The 22,981-nt window shown below is 48.5% G+C and overlaps 1 protein-coding gene across 2 annotated transcripts; it reads right to left on the bottom strand.

Moving 5' to 3' along the window:
• Nucleotides 1-10,239: 10,239 nt before the first annotated feature.
• LOC133344698 (vimentin-like) lies at nucleotides 10,240-21,732 on the bottom strand. 2 transcript variants are annotated; one of them, XM_061554765.1, is made up of 9 exons: nucleotides 21,147-21,732; nucleotides 19,948-20,008; nucleotides 19,231-19,326; nucleotides 17,440-17,604; nucleotides 16,501-16,626; nucleotides 15,791-16,011; nucleotides 15,108-15,151; nucleotides 13,878-13,951; nucleotides 10,240-12,260 (listed from the first exon to the last, which is right to left on the bottom strand). In XM_061554765.1, the coding sequence occupies exons 1-9, from the start codon at nucleotides 21,662-21,664 to the stop codon at nucleotides 12,225-12,227; spliced, it is 1,341 nt and encodes a 446-aa protein (XP_061410749.1). In that variant the 5' UTR covers nucleotides 21,665-21,732; the 3' UTR covers nucleotides 10,240-12,224. The 2 variants fall into 2 exon arrangements, 1 of the variants encoding a protein (XP_061410749.1); XR_009755366.1 differs by lacking the exon at nucleotides 15,108-15,151.
• Between the last annotated feature and the right edge of the window lie 1,249 nt (nucleotides 21,733-22,981).

The raw sequence follows: 22,981 nt of genomic DNA, 5'->3' as shown, positions 1-22,981 counted from the left end.
ACCCTATTCCCGTTTTAAAAACTTACTTACGTGTCGCCAAGTATCCTTGAGGGTGATTGGTGATTGGTGAGGGAGAGTGGTGAGGGTAAGTAGTGAGGAATAGTGGTGAGGGTGAGTTGTGAGGGTAAGTGGTGAGGGTGAGTGGTGAGTGGTCAGTGATAGTGAGTGTTGAGGGTGAGTGGTGATGGTGAGTGAGGGAGAGTAGTGAGGGAGAGTGGTGAAGGTGTATATATAGATTGCCCACCCGGCTGACGCTGGGTACTGGGGCCGTTACCCCCCCCCCCCCCCGCGCTACAATAATACTGTCTAATCGCTATAATTTTATTATCTACCGACCCTATAATAGTAATTGCACACATTGGGGTGGGGGGGGGAGTGAAGAGGATGTGAAACTTTGATGAATTTACCTCAGCGTCGCGTGTTAATGCGTGTGCATATTTTTAACGGGAATTCAAAATGGCGTCCACCCCACAGCGAAGGCGTTGCTACCCGTTGCCAGGGGCAACCGCCGTGGTCCGCGACGATCGGCAATCTAACCTATATAATTCATTTTTTGTCTGTCTGTCTGTCTGTCCGTCCGTCTGCGTACGCTCCCTTGCGGGGGATGTAGCTCTCGGACCGTGGGGTTCGCCGAGATTAAATTTTGCAGGTGGGCACGCCCCCGGCCCCGCGGTAAACTTAGGCATTTCCGATTTTTCGTCTCTAAACTTTAAATCGGCCCGATTATCGATTTAGTGCGATTTCTCTTTATATATTTATTTAAATATTTATTTTTTTATTTAATATTGCCGGCCGGCGCGGACCACGGCGGTTGCCCCTGGCAACGGGTAGCAACAACTTCGCTGCGGGGTGGACGCCATTTTTAATTCCCGTTAAAAATATGTGCACGCATTAACACGCGACTCTGAGGTAAATTAATCAAAGTTTCACGTCCTCTTCACTCCCCCCCCACCCCAATGTGTGCAATTACTATTATAGGGTCGGTAGATAATAAAATTATAGCGATTAGACAGTATTATTGTAGCGCGGGGGGGGGGAGTGTTAACGGCCCCAGTACCCAGCCTCAGCCGGGTGGGCAATCTAGGCGAGGCCGGAGGCTCTGCACAGTACTAGGCCTCGACACGCAACTCTGTCAGGCGACGACTTTGTGGTATAAACTCGATATACCCAGCGTTGCCCTGAGGAAAAATACATTTCAAATCTTCTGAAAACTTTAAAACATAACATCCCAATGAAAATACAACTGTGTAATTAAAACTCTAAACCCGACCGCGCCAAGAATCGATTCTCTGAATCGCGAAAATGAATCGAAGGTTGTAGATTCATTTTGAATCGCCCTATTCCTGCGACGTTTGCTTAACATTTCCCACACACACATTCACACATTTAGCTTTTACATTTATCATACAAAACGTCAGCATGTACTGCTGTCATCATAGGTAAAAATATATACACCTTCACCACTCTCCCTCACCACTCTCCCTCACTCACCATCACCACTCACCCTCAACACTCACTATCACTCACTATCACTCACCACTCACTATCACTGACCACTCACCACTCACCCTCACCACTTACCCTCACAACTCACCCTCACCACTATTCCTCACTACTTACCCTCACCACTCTCCCTCACCAATCACCAATCACCCTCAAGGATACTTGGCAACACGTAAGTAAGTTTTTAAAACGGGAATAGGGTGAGTGGTGGTGGTGAGGGTGAGTGTTGAGGGTGAGTGGTGAGTGGTTAGGGTGAGTAGTGAGGATAAGTGGTGAGCGTGAGTGGTGAGCGTGACTGGTGAGGGTGAGTGGTGAGGGAGAGTGGTGAGGGTGAGTGGTTGTTGTGAGGGTGAGTGGTTGTTGTGAGGGTGAGTGGTGAGGGTGAGTGGTAAGAGTGAGTGGTGAGGGTGAGTGACGGTTGTGAGAGGTGATTAGTGAGTGGTGAGGGTGAGTGGTGATTGTTGAGGGTGTGATTGGTGAGAATGAGTGGTGAGTGGTGAGGGTGAGTGGTGAGGGTGAGTGGCGGTTGTGAGTGGTGATTAGTGAGGGGTGAGTGGTGAGGGTGAGCGTGAGTGGTGAGGGTGAGCAGTGAGGGTGAGCAGTGAGGGTGAGTGGTAATTGGTGAGGGTGTGATTGGTGAGGATGAGTGGTGAGTGGTCAGGGTGAGTGGTGAGGGTGAGTGGTGAGCGGTGAGGGTGAGTGTTGAGGGTGAGTGGTGAGTAGTGAGGGTGAGTGGTGAGCGTGACTGGTTAGTGGTGAGGGTGAGTGGTGAGGGAGAGTGGTGAGGGACACTGGTGAGGGAGAGTGGTGAGGGTGAATGGTCAGGGTGAGTGGTGAGGGTGAAGGGTGAGGGTGAGTGGTGAGGGTGAGTAGTGAGTGGTGAGGGTGAGTGGTGAGGGTGAGTGGTGAGGGTGAGTGGTGATTGGTGAGGGTGAGTGGTGAGGGTGAGTGGTGATTGGTGAGGATAAGTGGTGAGGGTGAGTAGTGAGGGTGAGTGGTTGTTGTGAGGGTGAGTGGTGAGGGTGAGTGGTAAGAGTGAGTGGTGAGGGTGAGTGGCGGTTGTGAGTGGTGATTACTGATTAGTGAGGGGTGAGTGGTGAGGGTGAGCGTGAGTGATGAGGGTGGGTGGTGAGGGTGAGCAGTGAGGGTGAGTGGTGATTGGTGAGGGTGTGATTGGTGAGGATGAGTGGTGAGTGGTCAGGGTGAGTGGTGAGGGTGAGTGGTGAGCGGTGAGGGTGAGTGTTGAGGGTGAGTGGTGAGTAGTGATGGTGAGTGGTGAGCATGACTGGTGAGTGGTGAGGGAGAGTGGTGAGGGAGAGTGGTGAGGGTGAATGGTGAGGGTGAGTGGTGAGTGGTGAGGGTGAGTGGCAAGTGGTGAGGGTGAGTGGTGATTGGTGAGGGTGTGATTGGTGAGGATGAGTGGTGAGTAGTGAGGGTGAGTGGGGAGGGTGAGTGGTGAGGGTGAGTGGTGAGGGTGAGTGGTGATTGGTGAGGGTGAGTGGTGAGGGTGAGTGGTGATTGGTGAGGATAAGTGGTGAGGGTGAGTAGTGAGGGTGAGTGGTTGTTGTGAGGGTGAGTGGTGAGGGTGAGTGGTAAGAGTGAGTGGTGAGGGTGAGTGGCGGTTGTGAGTGGTGATTAGTGAGGGGTGAGTGGTGAGGGTGAGCGTGAGTGGTGAGGTTGAGCAGTGAGGGTGAGTGGTGATTGGTGAGGGTGTGATTGGTGAGGATGAGTGGTGAGTGGTCAGGGTGAGTGGTGAGGGTGAGTGGTGAGCGGTGAGGGTGAGTGTTGAGGGTGAGTGGTGAGTAGTGATGGTGAGTGGTGAGCATGACTGGTGAGTGGTGAGGGAGAGTGGTGAGGGAGAGTGGTGAGGGTGAATGGTGAGGGTGAGTGGTGAGGGTGAGTGGCAAGTGGTGAGGGTGAGTGGTGATTGGTGAGGGTGTGATTGGTGAGGATGAGTGGTCAGTAGTGAGGGTGAGTGGGGAGGGTGAGTGGCGGTTGTGAGTGGTGATTAGTGAGGGGTGAGTGGTGAGGGTGAGGTTGAGTGGTGAGGGGAGGTTGATTGGTGAGGGTGAGTGGTGATTGTTGAGGGTGTGATTGGTGAGGATGAGTGGTGAGTAGTGAGGGTGAGTGGTGAGGGTGAGTGGTGAGGGTGAGCAGTGAGTGGTGAGGGTGAGCAGTGCGGGTGAGTGGTGATTGTTGAGGGTGTGATTGGTGAGGATGAGTGGTGAGTGGTCAGGGTGAGTGGTGAGCGGTGATGGTGAGTGGTTGTTGTGAGGGTGAGTGGTGAGGGTGAGTGGTGAGGGTGAGTGGCGGTTGTGAGTGGTGATGGGTGAGTGGTGAGGAGTGAGTGGTGAGCGTGAGTGGTGAGGGTCAGTGCTGAGGGTGAGTGCTGAGTGGTGAGGGTGAGTGGTGAGAGAGTGGTTAGTTTTAAGGGTGAGTGGTGAGGTTGAGTGGTGAGGGTTAGTGGAGAGTGGTGAGTGGGGATTGGTCAGTGGTGATTGGTGAGGATGAATGGTGAGTAGTGAGGGTGAGGTTGTGTGGTGAGGGTGAGTGGTGGTTGTGATGGTGAGTGGTGAGGGTGAGTGGTGAGGCTGAATGGTGAGGGTGAATGGTGAGAGTGAGTGGTGAGGGAGAGTGGTGAGGGAGAGTGGTGAGGGTTAGTGGTGAGGGTTAGTGGTGAGGGAGATTGGTGAGGGAGATTGGTGAGGGAGATTGGTGAGTGGTGAGTTGTGAGGGTGAATGGTGAATAGTGAGTGGTGAGTGGTGAGGATGAGTGGTAAGGGTGAGTTGTGAGTGGTGAATGGTGAGGGTGAATGATGAGTACAGTCAATATGCACTGCTGTAATCATAGCAGGTACCACCATCACAGAATGTACTGCTGTTATCATACCAGGTACCACCACCACAATATGTACTCCTCTCATCATAGCAGATACCACCACAGCAGTATGCACTGCTGTAATCAAAGCAGGTTCCACCACAATATGCACTGCTGTCATCATAACAGGTACCAACACAGCAGTATGCACTGCTGTAGTGATAGCAGGTACGACCTCAGTCGGTATACACTGCTGTAGTGATAGTAGATACTGCTATCGAGTTGGTAGATACCGCTATAGTAAATACTAAAACAGTCAGTATATACCGCTACAGTCAGTCAATACTGCTACAGTCAGTATATACTACTATACAGTCAGTACATACTACCACGGTGAGTAGCTACTAGAGTCAGTAGATACTATTATAGAGTGAGTAGATACTGCTATAGATTTTGTAGTTACTACTATAGTCAGTGGATACAACTATAGAGTCAGCAGATACTATACAGTTAGTCGTTACGAGTATATAGTCGGTAGATACTACTGTAGGCCCAGTAAATACTACTATGGTCAGTAGTTATTACAGTCACTAAATACTACTACACAGTCAGTAGCTACTACTGGCTCAGTAGATACTACGGTACAGTCAGTAGATACTACTACAGAGTCAATAGATACCACTTCATCTGTTGTATGTAAGGTGTTGTTAGTATATATACCTACGAGGGGTAAAGATATTTTTGAGGGGGGGGGGAGATCACAATTTTCGGAAACCTTTTGACATCAACTATTTACCCCACACTTTCTAAAACTTTTTGGACTTGTGAAAGCCTCTTATATATTTGTTGGTGGAGAAATGTACAAACAGCCCACCGGGCTTTGACAATACCTTAGTATCTGTGTATATATATGTAAGGTTTTTAAGAAATATATTTTTCACCCGGGCAAAGCCGGGTACTTCCGCTAGTATTAAATAAATAAATAAAGAATTTTTTAATAAATAACTAAAGAGAAATCGCACTAAATCGATAATCGGTCCGATTTAAAGTTTAGAGACGAAAAATCGGAAATGCCTAAGTTTACCGCGGGCCGGGGGCGTGCCCACCTGCAAAATTTTATCTCGCCGAACCCCACGGTCCGAGAGCTAAATCCCCCGGTAGGGAGCGTACGCAGACGGACGGACAGACAGACAAAAATGAATTATATAGGTTAGGTTGTTCTTGTGCCAACGCCGCACAATCACCAATATACGTTGGTGAAGGTTCATTCACAGACATTAACAATATCCCCCATGAGCTATGAACCTCTTTCTACTATGTCCAGCTCAAGGTGGGGTCGTCATGTCGTAAACTCAATCGTACGTAAAATCGATCAAAACAACAATAGGGGCCGTCCATGAATGACGTCATGCGATTTCGAACGATTTTTGACCCCCCCCTCATCACACGGCGTCACAAAAAGTTATACTCCCCCCCCCCCCAAAATAAAACATGCTTCAAATCGCTTTAAACTATTGTCATTGTAGTGCTTATTTAATGTGGCGCTGCACTCTGATGTTGTAGGAGAAAACATTTATTAAAAAGTCTATTTAATTAAGTAGAACGTGTTGTCAATATTTATTTAAAGTTGCGCATTTTTATCTGACGTCACATTTCTCAACCCCCCCCCCCGCCCTCGTCACACATCGTCACAAATGTCTGACCCCCCCCCCACCTAGGTGCGTGACGTCATTGGACGGCTCCATACAGAAGCACAGCGATTAACATATATTATACTCATGATAAATGACACATTCACAGTTCGCAAATCACAGTTGCAAATGTGACCGCAGTTGACATCGACTGTGAGTTGCATGTCTCGAGGTAGAGTTCACCAAGCGGGAGGGAGGCACCGGCGCGAGCCTCGAGACAGACTCTGGTTGGCGGGACACTCAACAGACAAGCTGACGGCCGTCTGAGACACCTCCTCGAGTTTGCCAGCAGTGTTCAAGTGTGATTCCTGATTCAGCACTCGCTAATTCACTCCGAATTCAACTATTTATCTTGTGATGCTGCGTTGGCAGTAGTGCACAAGCACTATTAATCCACACTATTTTTTATTTTACCAGGTTAGGCCCACTGAACAATATATCTTGTTTTTCAGAAGCGACCTGGCCACAAATGATAGCTCAACGAAGTGGCTTATCATGTGGAGATTTTATAGCAGCCAAAGCGTGTTTCTAAACGTGGAGGGGAAAACCCCCGCAGATAACTCCACCACGGGGAGAAAATGCAGACTTCAAATATATACAGGCGTCAGGGTAGAGATCGAACCCACGACCTGCATATCAGGTGAGGTAGTTAACATCTCGCCATCGTGGCGCCCCGCATAATAGTACAAAAACAGAGATGGTAAAGAGGTGGAGTCAATAAGATTTGGACATTTTACGCCATGGAGATTGATTAGAATGACATGTTTTAAATGTTTTCTGATGCCCAGTTTAAAATGGAATGTGAATCGTCACTTAATAGCTATTGAGTAATAGACAACCCCTTCGATAATCACAAAGTAATACTCCTAAAGAGACTCAGGATACAGGACTGGGTTCCAGTTGTCCTGAAAATATCACCCTTCAAAGCATGGCTATAAAAAGATAGTCCTTAATGGCCATGTCTTAAGGAGCAACACAAGCAATGGCAAATGTTTTGTAAAAAAATGTGCCTTCGGTGTGCGTTCCAATAAAACACAAAACGTCAGGGAGCTAGAGTACACCTGTGAGTTCACAACTCGGTCGACCAGACACGGACTGTATCGTCTCACCCATACTGTGTTCAACCACCACACTGCAGGCCCCCACAACACACTCATCCACCACACTACAGGCCCCCACAACACACTCATCCACCCACCCACTCATTCCCCCACCCACTCATCAACTCTCCCACCACACTCCAGGCCCCCACAACACACTCATCCACCCACCCACTCATTCCCCCACCCACTCATCAACTCTCCCACCACACTCCAGGCCCCCACAACACACTCATCCACTCACCCACTCATCCACCTACCCACTCATCAACTCACCCACCACACAGCAGCCCCCAACAACACACTCACCCACTCATCCACTCAACCACCACTCAACCACCACACTCCAGGCCCCAACAACGCCCTCATCCACTCACCTACCCACCACTCAACAGTTATATTTCTGCTTTATTCCTCCCATCATTTATTTTTCTAAATCGCTAATAATGATTTTGCTTCATTAAAAAAACGAGTTAACTAGGTTTATTACAACTGTGATGGTGTTTGGCGGTTGGACCCTGTGCTCGGCAGCTACGTTTAAATCAAACTACCTTTCTCTAAACACGTTCCTTCGGAGTGGGCAGGTAGGAACTTGGTTGGACAGCGCATTTGTGCACGACAGACAGACAAATAATCCCTGGTGGGCAGTGTGGAACCTGTTGTTCCTACCTGTATAAATGTAGTGTATCGTGTCGTGTATAGTGTAGTGTGTAGGTTAAACGTTGAGTTTTATAAGGGTGTAGAGGTGTTACGGGAGGGCGAACAAACACACCAGGGGTGGTTATGCCCGCACGCGGAAGGATGCTTACATCCACGTCTGCACCGTTTAGCCTGGGGGGCTAAAACGGCGCTGTGATCCCCCACGGCCCCACCCCTCGGTGGGGGAGTTGCTATATAAGGCGGTGAGCCGGTGGGCTCGGGGTTCAGTGTTTAGCTTAAACCAGCGAAGAAGGAAGACCGGCTAGATAGGCCCTGGGACTCCCCTGGATCGCCGTTCTTCTAAGGACCGACCAGGGCAAGCCAGTGGCGTGGCCCCGAGTGCCCAGAACCGATGCTCTTGTAAGAGCCGGTCTGGGGACTCAGGGTGCCGTAATCCCAGCTTGGCCAGAGCTGGGTCAGCTAGCCTCCCCTAGCTCTGTAGTGGAGGACCTGGGAGTAGGCTAGCCGGGATAGAGATTGTGGGGTTCCCTGTTAGACGGGTGAAGGGGCCGGATACCCCTTCGAGTGTTGTATATCTTGGCCTGTATATAGTGGAACGTTCAATAAATAAGTGTGCCTCCGACTACGTCGTCCAAGTCTCCTTGAACCTACTACAAGGGCATCACGGAGTGACCAGCGCCTCCCCACCCAGCCCCATCCCTCTCACCCCCCATCAGCCCCACCCCCCCACCCAGCCCTTCCCCACCCTCCCCTCCCTATCCAGCCCCACCCTCCCCACCCAGCCCCTCCCCACCCTCCCCTGCCCACCGAGCCCCTCCCCACCCTCCCCTCTCCACCCAGCCCCACCCCTCCCACCCCCACCCTCTCCATATGCACGACAGACAACTAATCCCTGGTGGGCAGTGTGGTACCTGTTGTTCCTACCTGTAATAATTAATTACTTAATCAATGCCTCGAGTTTCCTGGCTGATTGCTGGCTGGGCTCCTCTCGACGTGAACAGTAACTATTGTTAGAGGCTGCGGGCCATTGCTGGATAACTGACACGGGACTATCCGTGTAACAAATAAACGTTGATTTGCATTAAAACAACGAAAAAAGTTCGGAAGACATAATAGATAGCGACACCGAAGAGGAGGGATTCACAAATAATTTAAAATTGCTCTCCGCTTTCAGATTGTGTTCCTATTCATTTCATTCTTTCTCCAGATAATATTTTCAATTTATTTCAGAGAACTTTAAACAAACTTTGCAATAAATGTTATCTTAGTATATTATTATTTCATTAAAAGGCAGATTATTTTTAGTGCTCCGAGTACAGGGGGGAGTAGTGTTTCCGCTGCAGAGTCACGGGGTCGCCCCTTGGCCCCGAGGCGCTCGCTCGCTCTCGTTGCTCGGGTTGCTCACCTGCACGTGGAAGCCGCCAGAGGGCGCCTGGACACCGGCTCTGGGGGATCGAGCAGGCGACAGCCAAGACGGTCCACGGCACGTACACACCCAGGAAAGCTTTACCGAGTCTCAATACTCTTTTTTTAGGAGGGTCATGCTGCATTCGGATCTTGGGCCAATTCTAATAATAGGTGATGGCTTTCGTGTGAGTTTATGGGTCTGTGTGAGTCTAGGGGTCTCAACGTGAATCTGTGTGAGCCAATGTGAGTCTATGGGTCTCTGTGTGAGTATGGGTCTCTGAGTTTAGAGTCTTTGGGCTTTTATGCGAGTCTATGGGTATCTATGTGAGTCTGTGGGTAACTATGTGAGTCTGTGAGTCTCTATATTATGAGTCTGTGTTTCTCTGTGTGAGTATATATGTATATGTGAGTCTCGGGTCTTTATGTAAGTCTGTAGGTTTCTATGTAAGTCGTTGGGGTCAATACATGACTGTATGTTGCTATGTGTGAGTCTATATATCTCTCTGTGAGCCTATGGGTTTCTGTGTGAGTCTAGGGTCTCTGAGATTACTGTATATGGGTCTCGATGTGAGTCAATGGGTCTCTATGTGAGTCTGTGAGTCTCTATATGAGTCCATGGATTTCTATGTGAGTCCATGGGTCTCTATTTGAGTCCATGAGTCTCTATGCGAGTCAATGGGTCTCTGTGAGTATGTGGATATTTATGTGTTATCAATCATCTGGTTTGAACCCCTTCAATGACTGAAGCGCAACGTTCAAAATGTTTGCTCAAAATATTTTGGAGGCCAAAACATAGAATTAGTTTAAATAGGTGAAGAGTTAAAATAATGGACTTCACTTTATGTATCAAATGTCAGCTCTCTACCCTTTCTAGAACATAATAATAATTACTTCAGATGATAAGTTGCATCGTTGTGGAGAATGTAACAAGACGCAGAGGATTCGCCTCCTTCTCAAATCTGCATCTCTACAATGACAGCTCCACACTCGCACTGCACCAACTGGTTACAATCAACCAGCGGCTGTCATTAATGTAAATGAATATCTCGTGCATCCTGGGTAAAGTTATCACTTTATTAATAGTAACGACACCTATAATATTATAAAGTATGTTATCACAAAATGGCTCTCAGAGTTTAATCACGCGTCGCGTCACCACTGCGCCCCATCTACCTCTGTTCCACTGACCCTGAGCAGCCCCATGACCACTCCTCTACACCATACAGGCACCAGGCATTAGCCAACGTGTGAAGCAGCTGGCACCGAGCCCAGATGCCAGTCTACTTTGCAATCAGAATAGCCAGCCCAGTGTACGCCCTGTATGAAGTCACACTGGCTCTGTTGGTCACACTTGGATACAAATATTCAAAGTATTTATTCTAAGTGGTCGACTTCCTCTACTCGTCTAAGCTCTTCCCGTGGAGCCAGTTTAATGCTGTCGTCATACAATTATCATGACCTATACCACCGATCATTAGCGTCCTTGTGGAGAATATAACTAAACATAACATTCGCCTTCACATACATGTCTCTCCAGTCACATGGTCTTCAAGCAAGCCTCACTGCCGATGAGACAGGCTTGCCTACACGTATACTTCTGTGTCCAACGCAGTCGGGTGACCTCTATAAATATTTGGCAGTTCGCCCATATTGATTCAAGCAAGTCTGAATGCTTATGAGACACAATCTCAAAACTCGTCCGGAGTGTTGCTTGTGTTGAATCAAATCTGCAGGAATTATGCATTACCGAAATCTTGAATAGATGTGTAAAACATACCTTTAGCTCTCTGGCCCTTCTCATGTGGAGGGACAGATGTATGGAGGCATATTGTTTGATTTTTTTTTATATAAATCTAATTAAGATAACATAAGATCGTTCGGTTTCTTTACACATCATATCTCTACATATCATATCACGTGTGCATGGTGTGCATCACCATGTACACAATTCACGAGGTCACGGAAATTGCAGACAGCAGTCAAGCAAATAAGCATCGTAACAACGGTTCTGCGGAAATGGCAACACGTGATTTGTTTCCTCTCATCAACGTTATGTTCTACCACCACACTGCAAGTTACAATCCTTCTCTTCATGCATCTTCCCTCGCACCACTCCACTTTGGAATTCCCTCCCATTGTCTGTTGTCCCACGCTACTATGATAACCTTGCCCGAATCAAGACACGTGTTAACTCTTATCTATTACAATTCTGACGGGTGATGTTTGTTGCATGGCCGCTTGGTGTATTGGGCCTTTGGCGCCTTGTGCTCGGCAACTGGTCTCAAGAGTGGCTGGGTACTGGAGCAGCCACCAGGTATGTATTGACTAGAGCCCTCATATCGGATAGTGTCACCTATCTGGCTTCATCATCATCAGCCATGATCAATCCACTGCTAGGTCAAGGCCTCCCCAAGCCACTGCCAGTCTGGCCTAACAGGTTGAACTAACATATGAGCATGCTTTAAGGAAATATTACAACACCAGAACCAAAAAGCACAACATTTGCACAACCTCCACCACCAAATATAGCCAAAGAAATCCAATTGCCACGTGTATAAGCGCTTAACACACACCAAATATTCTGTGAGCTCGCCGGTCAGTTAAAGAAGAAGCCTTGCAACCACGTTCATTGAGATGCGTCGCTTTGCTTGAAATTACGCCAATCATCTATAGAAAACTGCATAAAGTCAGAATTGTTGCCTTGATTTTATTCCTGGATTTTCTTGATTATGTTGGTTGTGAGAATTCTTAAACTCACCAGTGAGCTGAAACAATTCTAATTGGTGCGTTGTTAAACGCTTGTACACGCAACAGTTTCATTTGTTTGGCCGTGTCGAATGATGGAGGATCTTAACTACACAAAAATCATTTACGAATCATAATATTGTCTGTGAAAACCTGGTACGTGTTAAATTTGCACAGGCATTACTAAAATAACGTGTGATAACTGTGGTGCATGTCAATGGTGCGGATGGAGGTTTAATAGTGGCTACGAGGTGTGGGTGTAGGGATAGGAGAATACTCGTTGGCTGGAATTTCACTTCTTTAGATGTGCTCCTTCTTGGTGGATTCGGTGATCACCTGCACAGTCGATCACACACACGCACATTTTTGTAAAAAAAATACATAGCAACACGAGTAATCTGCTTGGCACAGCATTCTGCTCTGTGCTGTCATGGAACAGCTGTGTTAATCATCTGGCTAAGGAGGCACCGCAGGAGCTTGGTTTTCTTTTTCGTGACAAAGCCTCTTTAACTCCAATTATTACTGCTGCTGCTAAACAAAGCAAATATTCGGCCGAATCTGGAGCTCAGCTGCTGTCACACCTGGGGTGGAGCACCCAGTTCATGCCTCGCTACACTCGGACAGAGTTCAGAGTGAAGCAGCAGTCAGGGTGATTGACGATCCAGCACTCGCCGATTCACTCCAGTCACTCGGTCACCAGCGATCAGCCACCTCCTTATCACTCTTCTATTACTACTGCCATGGTTACTGTTCCCGTGAACTTCACCAGTGTGGTATGTTCAACCACCACACTGGAGGTCTGTCCACTTCTCTCTGCTTCTTCCCCGCACTGCTGCACTAAGGAATTCCCTCCCATCATCGTCTCTTTTCCCAAAGCATTTCTAATAACCGTGCTCAATTCAAGATGCGTGTTAACTCTGTATCTAGTATGCTGTGTGTTGCTAGTCACTTGACGTTTAGGGCATTTGGGCCTGTGCATCGGCAAAACGTCCATAATTCAGTCCAGGGGTGCAACTATGGCGGTGTCACGTGGCAGCGTTATGCGACGCATAGGGGCCCAGTCGGCCACAACGGGGCCCCGAATCGACAGATAAGCAAGTAAAACATGTTAAGACAAATAATTTTTTTTAAATCATGAAAAATTACCAGCGGTCTACCATGGGCCAAGCCAGATTAACGCATCTGGGCTATCGTATCAATAGAGCAGCAAAAAGTTGCACGATTCACCCCCTTTGACGAAATCCTAGACCGATGGGTCCAGCATGAAATCAAGACGCACAATAACTTAATTGTCAGTATTGTACCTTGACATATTTTTATTTATTAATACTGTCATTGTGAGACTGTCTTCCTCCACACCCAATACACGGTGAAACTTAAATGATATATCGTTATAGCCTGACATATAACTATATAAGTATACGGGTTAAAAACATCCGTAGCTATTTCAGTAAAAGTGAGTCGGGAGAAAGGAGGGGGGCCCACAGTCGTAGCTTGCATAGCCCCCCTAATGAAATTGGTAGCTGCACACCTAAGTCCCACACCACGGCCTGCACAGGACAGCGCTTTGTTATCAGCGTCTGTGGCCAACATTAAGCTATTAAAAAAAAAAACTCAAACACGTTCGGTAATAACGCTGCAGGCTTCAAAGGAAACAAAACATAGACATATTTTGGGCAATGGCCCGAACATGTAAACCTCTGTAATCCTAATCAAAGAATGCAACAAATAAACATCTGACAGTTCATCAGCATTGGTTCAAATCAGCCCAACTCTAATGATGAGACACTGAATGTCAAAATCGGTCCAGAGTTTGCTTGTATTGAACCAATGTTGCTTCTATTATGCACTCTCATAAGGCCATTTGGTTGATCGGATGTATAGAAATATCCTATTTTTTATGCTGAGGGACAAATATTTGTGCTTTGTCTGCTTAAGTACAGAGCTACTCACCTCCCCATCGCGCGTCTCAATCGTCTTGATGAGCACAGTCTTCTTGCTGTACACGTCATGGGATGGGCTGCACTCTGAGAAAGGAGATCGCGAGTCAGTCTCGTCAACAACACCAAAGGCAGCCGATTCCACCCTCCAGAAGCTCGCAATCGGAAGGTTGCGAGTTCAAATCCTGGATAGGGGTCGACTCAGTCCATCGTTATCCCCCCTCTGGGGTCCATACCACGAGTACCAAGTGGCGAGGAAGACAACAGTCATTGCCCGATGGGTAGGCTCACTACTGTCACAGGAATGTGGAATTTCCACAACTGGCCCATTAGTGCTGTAAACGGGACATGTGCAGGAGATCACTCTGGTAAGTAGCCTGGTGTGACTCTTCACCAGTGCAGAAGCCTGGCTCACCAGGCCTCCCCTATCCACATATCGTCAACGTGCCATCCTGCTCGGATGAGTACATATTGAGGTGGTGCTTATCTCCTGTTTATAGACATGATGAGCTGTTGGTGGAAATTCCACATTCCTATAAAAGGGATTATTCTTTATAGGTCAACCACTGTTGACTTTCCTACAGAGTGGAAATAATTTGATCACCCACAGAGGGAAGAAGGGCCGAGCCAACCCACAATAAATGTAAACATTTACCCCCCCCCCTCCTCCTCAACTCAACATCTCTCGTTTCACTCCAACAATAACCCTGTTCCATGGTCCGACAGGCACAACATTTTAACCGTCCCTAGAGATCAACCCCGCACAGGCACACTCAGACACAGAGCTGCTTCAGCATGGAACCATCTTCCAGACCCACCAACTCGTGCCGACAGTCCCAGCTGATTTAAATCGGTGATTAAAACTCTCTCACCACTCAACGTCTGAATTGGGAGTAAATTCTACATGAACTGGCCGTGTGCGCCATTTACTTATTTCTGTAATTAACGTGTGTGTTTGACTAGGTGAAATATACGTTGCATGAAGGCACACTGCGTAAGTTATAGATGTAGAATGTTCGCTTACGTATCATTACGTAGTTGCTATGCGCGTGTGCGTTGACACCCTGGACACCCTTCCTTACACGTGAGATGTTCCATCTCGAGGGATTTTCCACGTGCACTAGTTACCAGAAGTAGTCGAATCAAGACAACCCCTGTAAACTATTTAAAGAAATTTATTTTATACACAAACTCTATTTTTGTTGTAGTCAGAACATAAAAACTAAAATTAAGGAGACCCCACCTCTTATGTTGAAAGATCCGAGCTGCTGAATTGGTAGAGCAATCCTATGAACAGAAGAAAATACTTATAAAATTAAAATACTTATGGAAAATATACTTTTATTCTTCATGTCAAGGGGCAGATACGCGAGTGAGGCGCATTGCTTATTTATTTTGTTACTTATATTCTCCACGACGACCCTCATGGTTATTTTGTATTGTGTATTAAATAGTTTTGCATCAAGGATGCATATCTGATTGAGAGAAGCCTTGCCTATAAACAATTGTCAGCTCACCAGCATTGGTTCAAGCGAGCCTGACCGTGCTCATGAGACACTTGAGTGTTGAAACCGGTCGAGAGTTTGCTTGCGTTGAACCAATGTTGCTGAAATTATGCACTCCTATATAAAAGGCCGTGTGGCTGATGGTATTCGTATTTTATTGTATGTAGAGGGACAGATCTGGAAAAGAGGTGAATTATCTCCTTATCTAGTTACTAATTCTCCTTAATGACGTGAATAGTTATATTTTGCGATACCTCCCCCGTTAGCTCCGTGTCCCTCAAGAACCCGTTGGGCCTCTCACGCGATTTCTCATTTCCATTAATGACTCGTCATGGATGAGTGAAAAAAGTCTCTCAAACGGAAAATCGGCACGGACACCACTCCCGTGCCGCATGACATAACTCAAAACGTGGCCACTCACCGGGTCTCCTCTCCTTCCAACAGCTTGCGGTAGGTGGCGATCTCGATGTCCAGAGCCATCTTGACATGCAGCAGCTCCTGATAGTCGCGCAGGTGGCGTGCCATCTCGTCCTTGAGGTTCCCAATGTCGTCCTCTAGGCGCGTGATCGTGTCCTGGTAATTGGCCGACTCCACGCTGAAACGCTCCTCCATCTCTCGCATCTGGCGCTCCAGCGACTCATTCTGCATTGACGTGAGATCGAAATCATGAGGTCATCCTGGTCAAAGCCACTGAAGCCACCACACTTCCTCCAACGCTCTCTCTCCTCTGCCAGATTCCACATACGACATCCAATATCCGCCCTGCCAGTGTCCTACCATTTGGCCTGAGGTCTTCTCTTCCCTTTGGTCACCTGTCTCGGCAATCGGCCCTCCCCCCGTCTTGCCTGATCATATTCCACCATGTTCTCTTCCCAACTTCCAAGTTGCTTGGCTATCCTCCCTCATACTGCACACATTCCCCAACCAGCGTAGCCGTTCATGCTGAATCACATCTACAACACTCCCCTGCCACCTTCTCCTCCGGACTTCTCCCTGGGCACCTGTGCTCAAATGCCAGTTACCATTCACTCAACCAACCAGTCACCTGCTCACTCAGTCACTCACCCACACATGTTGGGGCCTTGGGCCTGTGCTCAGTGATTGTGTTAAAAAAAAACAAGGTATGCGTACGGCGCCCTTGAGGGAGTCGATGTCGCACTGCTGCGCCTGGACTTGGCGGCGGTAGTCCATCAGCTCCTGCTTGGCGGCGCGCAGAGCCTCATTGTTGCGCACGGCTGCCTCGCTCAGATCCAGAAACTGTCGCAGAAATGGGTTCAGATCATCACGTCGTCCAACCTGAAGCTGGATGAAGAATCCTCATGTTTACGCGATTTCAAGGTGAATACACGGGGACTGATCGGCCAAAGCAGTGTGCAACACCGAAGCCAATGCCATAGAGAGACTACAGCTGCGTCTTACATCGTGAGACACACTCATGGTTGAGGGTTTTGCACTGAAACGTCAGCAGTGAAATTATCCCTCCAACACTCCAACAACACAACGTAATCATTGGCGTCATTGTAGAGAATATAAGCAACAAAATACACAAGCAAATATGCCTGTATGTATCTGTTCCTCCACATACAACACACAAGTATCTTTTACACATCCCATCAGCCACACGGCCTTCGGGGAGTGCATAAGTCAACTTTAAAACAACATATTTTAGTTACATGGCTTTCCACACGAATGTTAATCAGCAACATTATTGGTCTCATCAGCAGTCAGATGTGTCAAACATTTAGAACGACTGCTTCTGATTTAACAGCCAGGTGGCTCAGAAGTAGAGTAAGTGGATCACAATCAGAAAGTTGCGAGTTAAAATCCCAGTTGGAGGAGGGTTGACTAAACTCATCATCCATCCCTTCGGGGTCGATACAATAAAGTACCGTTTTGTGGGGAGGCAAACAGTGGTTGCCTTATCGTTAGACTCGCCCCTGCCATAGGAATGCAACATTTCCACCACTGGCTCCGCAGGGTTGCAAAAAGGAGCCGAGCACTGGCTGACTCAATGCTCATAGGAGCAGCGGGACGCCATTTGGGCTCAGTGGGTGAAGACAGCGAGGGCACCTTGGACTTGTACCACTCCTCCGCCTCCGCCACGTTCTTGGCCGCGATGCCCTCGTACTCGGCGCGGATGTCGCGCAGGGCGGCGGTGAGGTCGGGTTTGGTTCCCACGTCGTACTCCACGTGCACCGTCTGCTCCTGCACCAGCACCTGCACCTCCCGCAGCTCCTGGATGCGGGACGCAGCGCGCAAATCGGGGGTTTTGTAAAAAGAAACGGTAACAAATATATAGTTAATAACAATTTGTACTTATTAGGCACCCGTCACGATATCTCAAGGGGCCATGCATGAAAATAGCAAAGGTGGTCAAGAAAGATCCGGGTGGCAAAAAGGGCCAGAGAGGAACAAAGTCGATAAGAAGAAAGCAGTTCTTAAAATATGTGTTTTTAGCCTGATCTCCAGGGAGTTACGCACCGAGGGGAACACCACAGTGAATGCCCGATCACCCCAAGAATGCTGCCAAGATCGAGGCTTATACATAAAAGGGCACCACTGGCAGATGTACTTTTAAGAACTTGAGTGGCGTGAGATTGAATCAGCTCTTGAATATAACGTGGAACTAGCCCTTGTGAGGCCTTACATATGAACAACAATGCGATCATTATTTCCCCTCTTTAACATGCACGCATCACCACCGCCTTGCAGAGACACGAAGGGAGCTGCCGCGGGTCATGGTCAGCGCACTGGATAGTCCAGAAGTCGCTGGTTCGATTCGATCTCCTGGCACAGCAGTTGAAAAAACGCCGCAAGTTTCTCAAATCTCCCTTCGTCCACCGCCTCTGTCCACCCAGTAGCATGAGCGGCGGCAGCGTAAATAGGCACAGCAGAGCAAGTCGATGGGCTGGTCGCGGGTGGTCAGCATGGAAGAGTAAACCAAATACCACGAGAGCTCCCTCTCGTGGAGACCCTTCTGCCAGCAGTGGCGTGAGCGAGCAATTGCAGGGCTGCACCTTTACCTTTGAACTGAGAAACAAGGGCGAATGTATCACGTGGAGGCAATTTTGATGTTGAGCTGCCAAGTGTGTGTACACTCTGGTGCAATGACCACCCGCAATCTATCTTGATGTTCATGTAACTTACGTTTACTATCAGTGATTTTCTAACATTTGTGACTTGAAATGTATTAATATTGTTCCATGTTTATGTATCATTTTGGATTTCTCCTGCAGTGCAGTTGTTTTTGCTATGATTTCTATTTTGTTCGTTATTGTATAGTACTTGTATTTACGGTATTCACTGGCGGAGCCAGTTGGGGGGGGTACGTACCTCCCCAATGATCTGATCGAAATCCCAAATTTCGATCGGATCATTGGGGTTTATTAGTAATAAATCGGCATTTTGCGACCCCTACTGCCACTGTGTAGCATATTATTATGTGCCAGGGACTCTATGAGATGATAGGACATAATTGGCAATAAGTAACGGCAAAGCAGTTATAAGTGACTCAGAATTGTGCGCAGTTGCGTATACAGTACACGACTTCCCTGAAGGCAAACTCCTTCAGCCAGCGCGATGCCGATCACACACGGTTCGAATTCGACCTCGATCGATGGCTGCGCGATCGCCGCACACGCGTCGAATAAAAAGCAAGGGACAAGCCCTTACTTATTAACAACTCCTATCATTTTTCATCCTGGCTCCGCCATTGACGGTATTGTTTTTGCCCTTTTATTGACCGAGGTCGGTCTCTACCGCGGTGTCTTGAGCTCACACATGGACAAACAAGACCAACGTGACAACTCAAATGAGGCGCATTGTGCTCCGAGAGTGAGCCGCCAGGTGAATGCACGTCACCTCATCGTGAATTTTTTTCAGGAACGCGATCTCCTCCTGCAGAGACTCGACCTTCCGCTCCAGGTCCACGCGTGCCAGCGTGGCATCGTCCACGTCCTGCGGTACGCGGGGACGTGGACATCATCGGCGGCAAATGCACAAGGGTACGCACGAGCGAATAACGACCTTCCCTCCTGTGAGTGCATTTTCTCAGCAGCGCTGGCTCAACGACGGCAACACTCGGGACCAGTCTCACATGCAGTGTCTCATTAGCAGATTCAGGCTTGCTTGAACCAATGCTGGTGAACTTCCAGATGTCTATTGGCAAGAACTCTCTTGTGTTAGATACGGGACCGTGACTGCGTTGAACCAATGTTGCTGAAGTTATGCAGCTGATTGGATGTGAAAAATACACTGTGCTGGAATTTATCACGTGGAGGAACAGATATGTGCAGGAGGCAGATAGTCTGCTCAGCTATTGTGTTGTAGATACTTCAGTTTTTTACACAAGACACCATATGTCTTTACTGTCCATTGCATAGCGACATATTCGTCGATATAGATCAAGTTAATACTTTTATGGATTTTGATGAATACTTCATAGCACTTTTACAGCACATGAAAATATATTATCTGGTGCACGGCGGTCCACGGAATATTGCGAACGTGGATGGTGCCGTTATTCTGCAGGTTCAGAAATTCTGGGACCTACTGATGTAAGCCGTGCACGTTACTCACTTGGCGGAAGGCCTGCAGGTTCTTCTCAGCTTCTTCGCGAGCAGCGGTCTCCTCCTGAAGCCTGACAGATGATGCAATATGAGGTTGGTGATGCATTCAATAACCAACAATTATGATATTTCGAATCCCCGACATTCAACGTCAGGCAACACAGCAATGCTATCTTGCTGCAGTCTACCACCGCGTTCATACATGTAGTAGTTATATTGGATGATGCGTGTTTGTTAATCATTGGTTGAGATACATTATGCATTCGTATTGATTTGCAAGGTTAATGTATATCTTAATTGTGATTGGTAGTTACTGTGAGGTTATGACCCGATTTAACAAGTCTGCTCAGCTGACACAGTTATTCTGGATTTCTGGCTTTTCCTGAAGTTGCTTGACGGAGTACGAAGCGGAACGTCGTGCATCCAATTACTGGATTTAGGTTGTGAGATTTACTCTGCAACTTCCCGGTGAGCTCGGCGCATTGTTCAACTTTGGCGCACGTGACCCTTTCATTACTGTGGCTGTGTCAGGTGGGGGAGGCTCCTGAGACAGAAATATGGCCCCATCATTTCGCGGCCCAACCAGAAACTCAATGAAGATTCCTCGTTTTTACGCGATTTCGAGGTGAATACACGGGGACTGCTCGGCCAGAGCAGCGTACACACCGAAGTCAATGCCAGAGAGAGAGAGAGAGACTACAGCTGCGTCTAGCATATTGAGACACGCTCATGGCTGAGGGTTCTGTACTGAAACGTCGGCACTGAAATGATCCCCCAACATTCCAACATTGTGGAGAAAATAAGCAACAAAATAGACAAACAGACAATATGCCCGTATAGCTGTTCTTCCACATCCAACACACACGTATTTCTTACACATCCATTCAGCCACACAGCCTTCCTCGTGTCAATGCGTACATTTTAGCAGCATTGGTTCAACACAAACACACTCTGGGCCGGTTTTGAGAGTCTCATCAGCAGAGTCAGGCTTGCTTGCACACACTGGGAAAATGCCAGATGTGTATGAGCTAGGGCCCTCTCTGTGGGTTCTACGTTGAACCAATGCTGTTGAAATAATGCACTCCCCCAAGGTCGTATGGTCGAGGAGATGTGTCCATAAATCCTTGTGTTTGTTACATGGACGGACGGATGGTCTGCTTGGTCATCGTGTGACTCGTAGTATTCCTCAGCAGCTCTGGTCTCGCTCACCTCTGCTGCAGTCGCTGCAGCTCGTCCAGAAGGTTGGCCCTCTCCACGTCTCCGCGGGCCTTCTCGCCCGTGAGCCGCTCCACCTGCGCTCGCAGCTCCCGCAGCTCTTGCTCGTAGAGGGGCCCGACCCGGGTTGGCTCTCGGCCCTTGAGCAGCGCCAGCTCGGCCAGCAGCGCCTTGTTCTGCTGCTCCAGGTAGCGCACCTTGTCGATGTAGTTGGCAAAGCGGTCGTTGAGCTCCTGCAGCTCCACCTTCTCGTTGGTGCGCGTCGTGCGGTAGTCGGCGTTGAGCGCCTCGGCCAGCGAGAAGTCCACGCTCTGGTTGGGCATGGCCTTAATGTAGGAACGGCCGTACAGGGAGGAGGCCACGCTGCCACTGCTGCCCAGGGCCATGGATCGCGAGGAGCGCACGACGCTGCTGCTGCTGCCCGCGTAGGAGCGCGACGACAGCGAGCGGGGGCTGTAGGCGCTGCCTGTGCCGAACGTGCGGCGGTATGACGATACGCGCTGCGAGCCCATGGCTGCGGAGGAGATGGACGAGGTGGACGAGGCGGATGAGACAAGCGAGGTGGAGCCGAGCGTCCAGAGAGCCCCCTCAGTTTGTCTGAGCTCCTCTTATAGGCACCCACAGCCCCTCCCACACCACCTCTTCGATCCGTGCCGCTCCGCCTCCTCCTCCCACCACCTCCTCCACCTCTCACCACCAGCAGCAGCTTCATGCGCCTCACAAACAGCATCGGCATCTGAGCTCCCCTCCTTGGGATGGACGCATTCCAATCCTTGGCTGCCACTACCTTATTATCATTGACTATCGTTCATCATCCTTCCTGGCCGAGGCGGGTTCCTGGCCAAGGCTCACTCCCTTCTCTTCATACCAACTCATCCCATCATCATCAGTGACGTCGTGGACAATATAAGCGATGCACGTGTGTCCCTCCACATACGTTTTTTTTTTTCCCACATCATTTTCCAGTGTTGAACAGGGGTAGCTGAAATGATTTACTCCCGGGCCGTGTGGCTAATGGGATGTGGAAAATATATATATTAACGTGGAAGGTTGGATCTGTGAAGCAGGCATTGTCTGCTTATTTATTGTGTTTGTTACTCACGTGGAAGGCTACTTGGTTGCTGCTAAACACCTGAAGAGGCGTCTGCTACAGCAGTATCTGGACAACTTGTAACTGAGTTTGGGCCACACAATGCAAGCTTTGAATTCAGGAGCCAACGCACAAATCAATGCATTGACGCCCTTTCCATCTCTTATGTAAACGCTTGGTGCCTCTGACAAGCGTGCACTTCCAACACTTAAGCAACGTATTAAACGTTGTGTATAGCATGGATTTAAGAGGAAAATCGCATCCCTGCCATCTCTTGCTCACACTACTGCTGGTGGAATGGCCTCCAGTAGACGGAGCTCCAGAGAGCCTCTCAGGGGGATATTTGGTCTGCTCGTCCATGCTCGCCAGACATCTTGGAAGAGGCGTGCGGGCATACCCACACTTGACCCCACCGCACGTGACCTGCCGATCATCGACTCAGCTGTACCCATTTACACTGCTAGGTGGACAATTGTGGGAGGTGAGAAATTGAAGAAACGTTGCACCGTTGTTTCAACTGCCGTGCTGGAAGATGGAATTAAACCTGCGACCTTTGGATTGCAAGTTCAGTGTGTTCATCGTGACACCAATGTGGCAGCTCCCGCCGTGTCTCTTCTAAGAGCTAAACGCGTTGTGTTTGCTGCCAGACATTTCTATATGTGCGGCAAACCGGTTTTTACCGGGTTTTATGTTTATGCTGATAGCAGTGACGCAAACAATCTGGATGTTAACTGCCCAA

This window comes from Lethenteron reissneri, chromosome 20 (genome assembly GCF_015708825.2).
Source record: "Lethenteron reissneri isolate LAM-NWPU_2019-01 chromosome 20, ASM1570882v1, whole genome shotgun sequence".
Lineage (NCBI taxonomy): Eukaryota > Metazoa > Chordata > Hyperoartia > Petromyzontiformes > Petromyzontidae > Lethenteron > Lethenteron reissneri.
The sequence above is the reverse complement of the archived record's forward strand: the minus strand, read 5'-3'. Positions and strand labels throughout refer to the sequence as shown.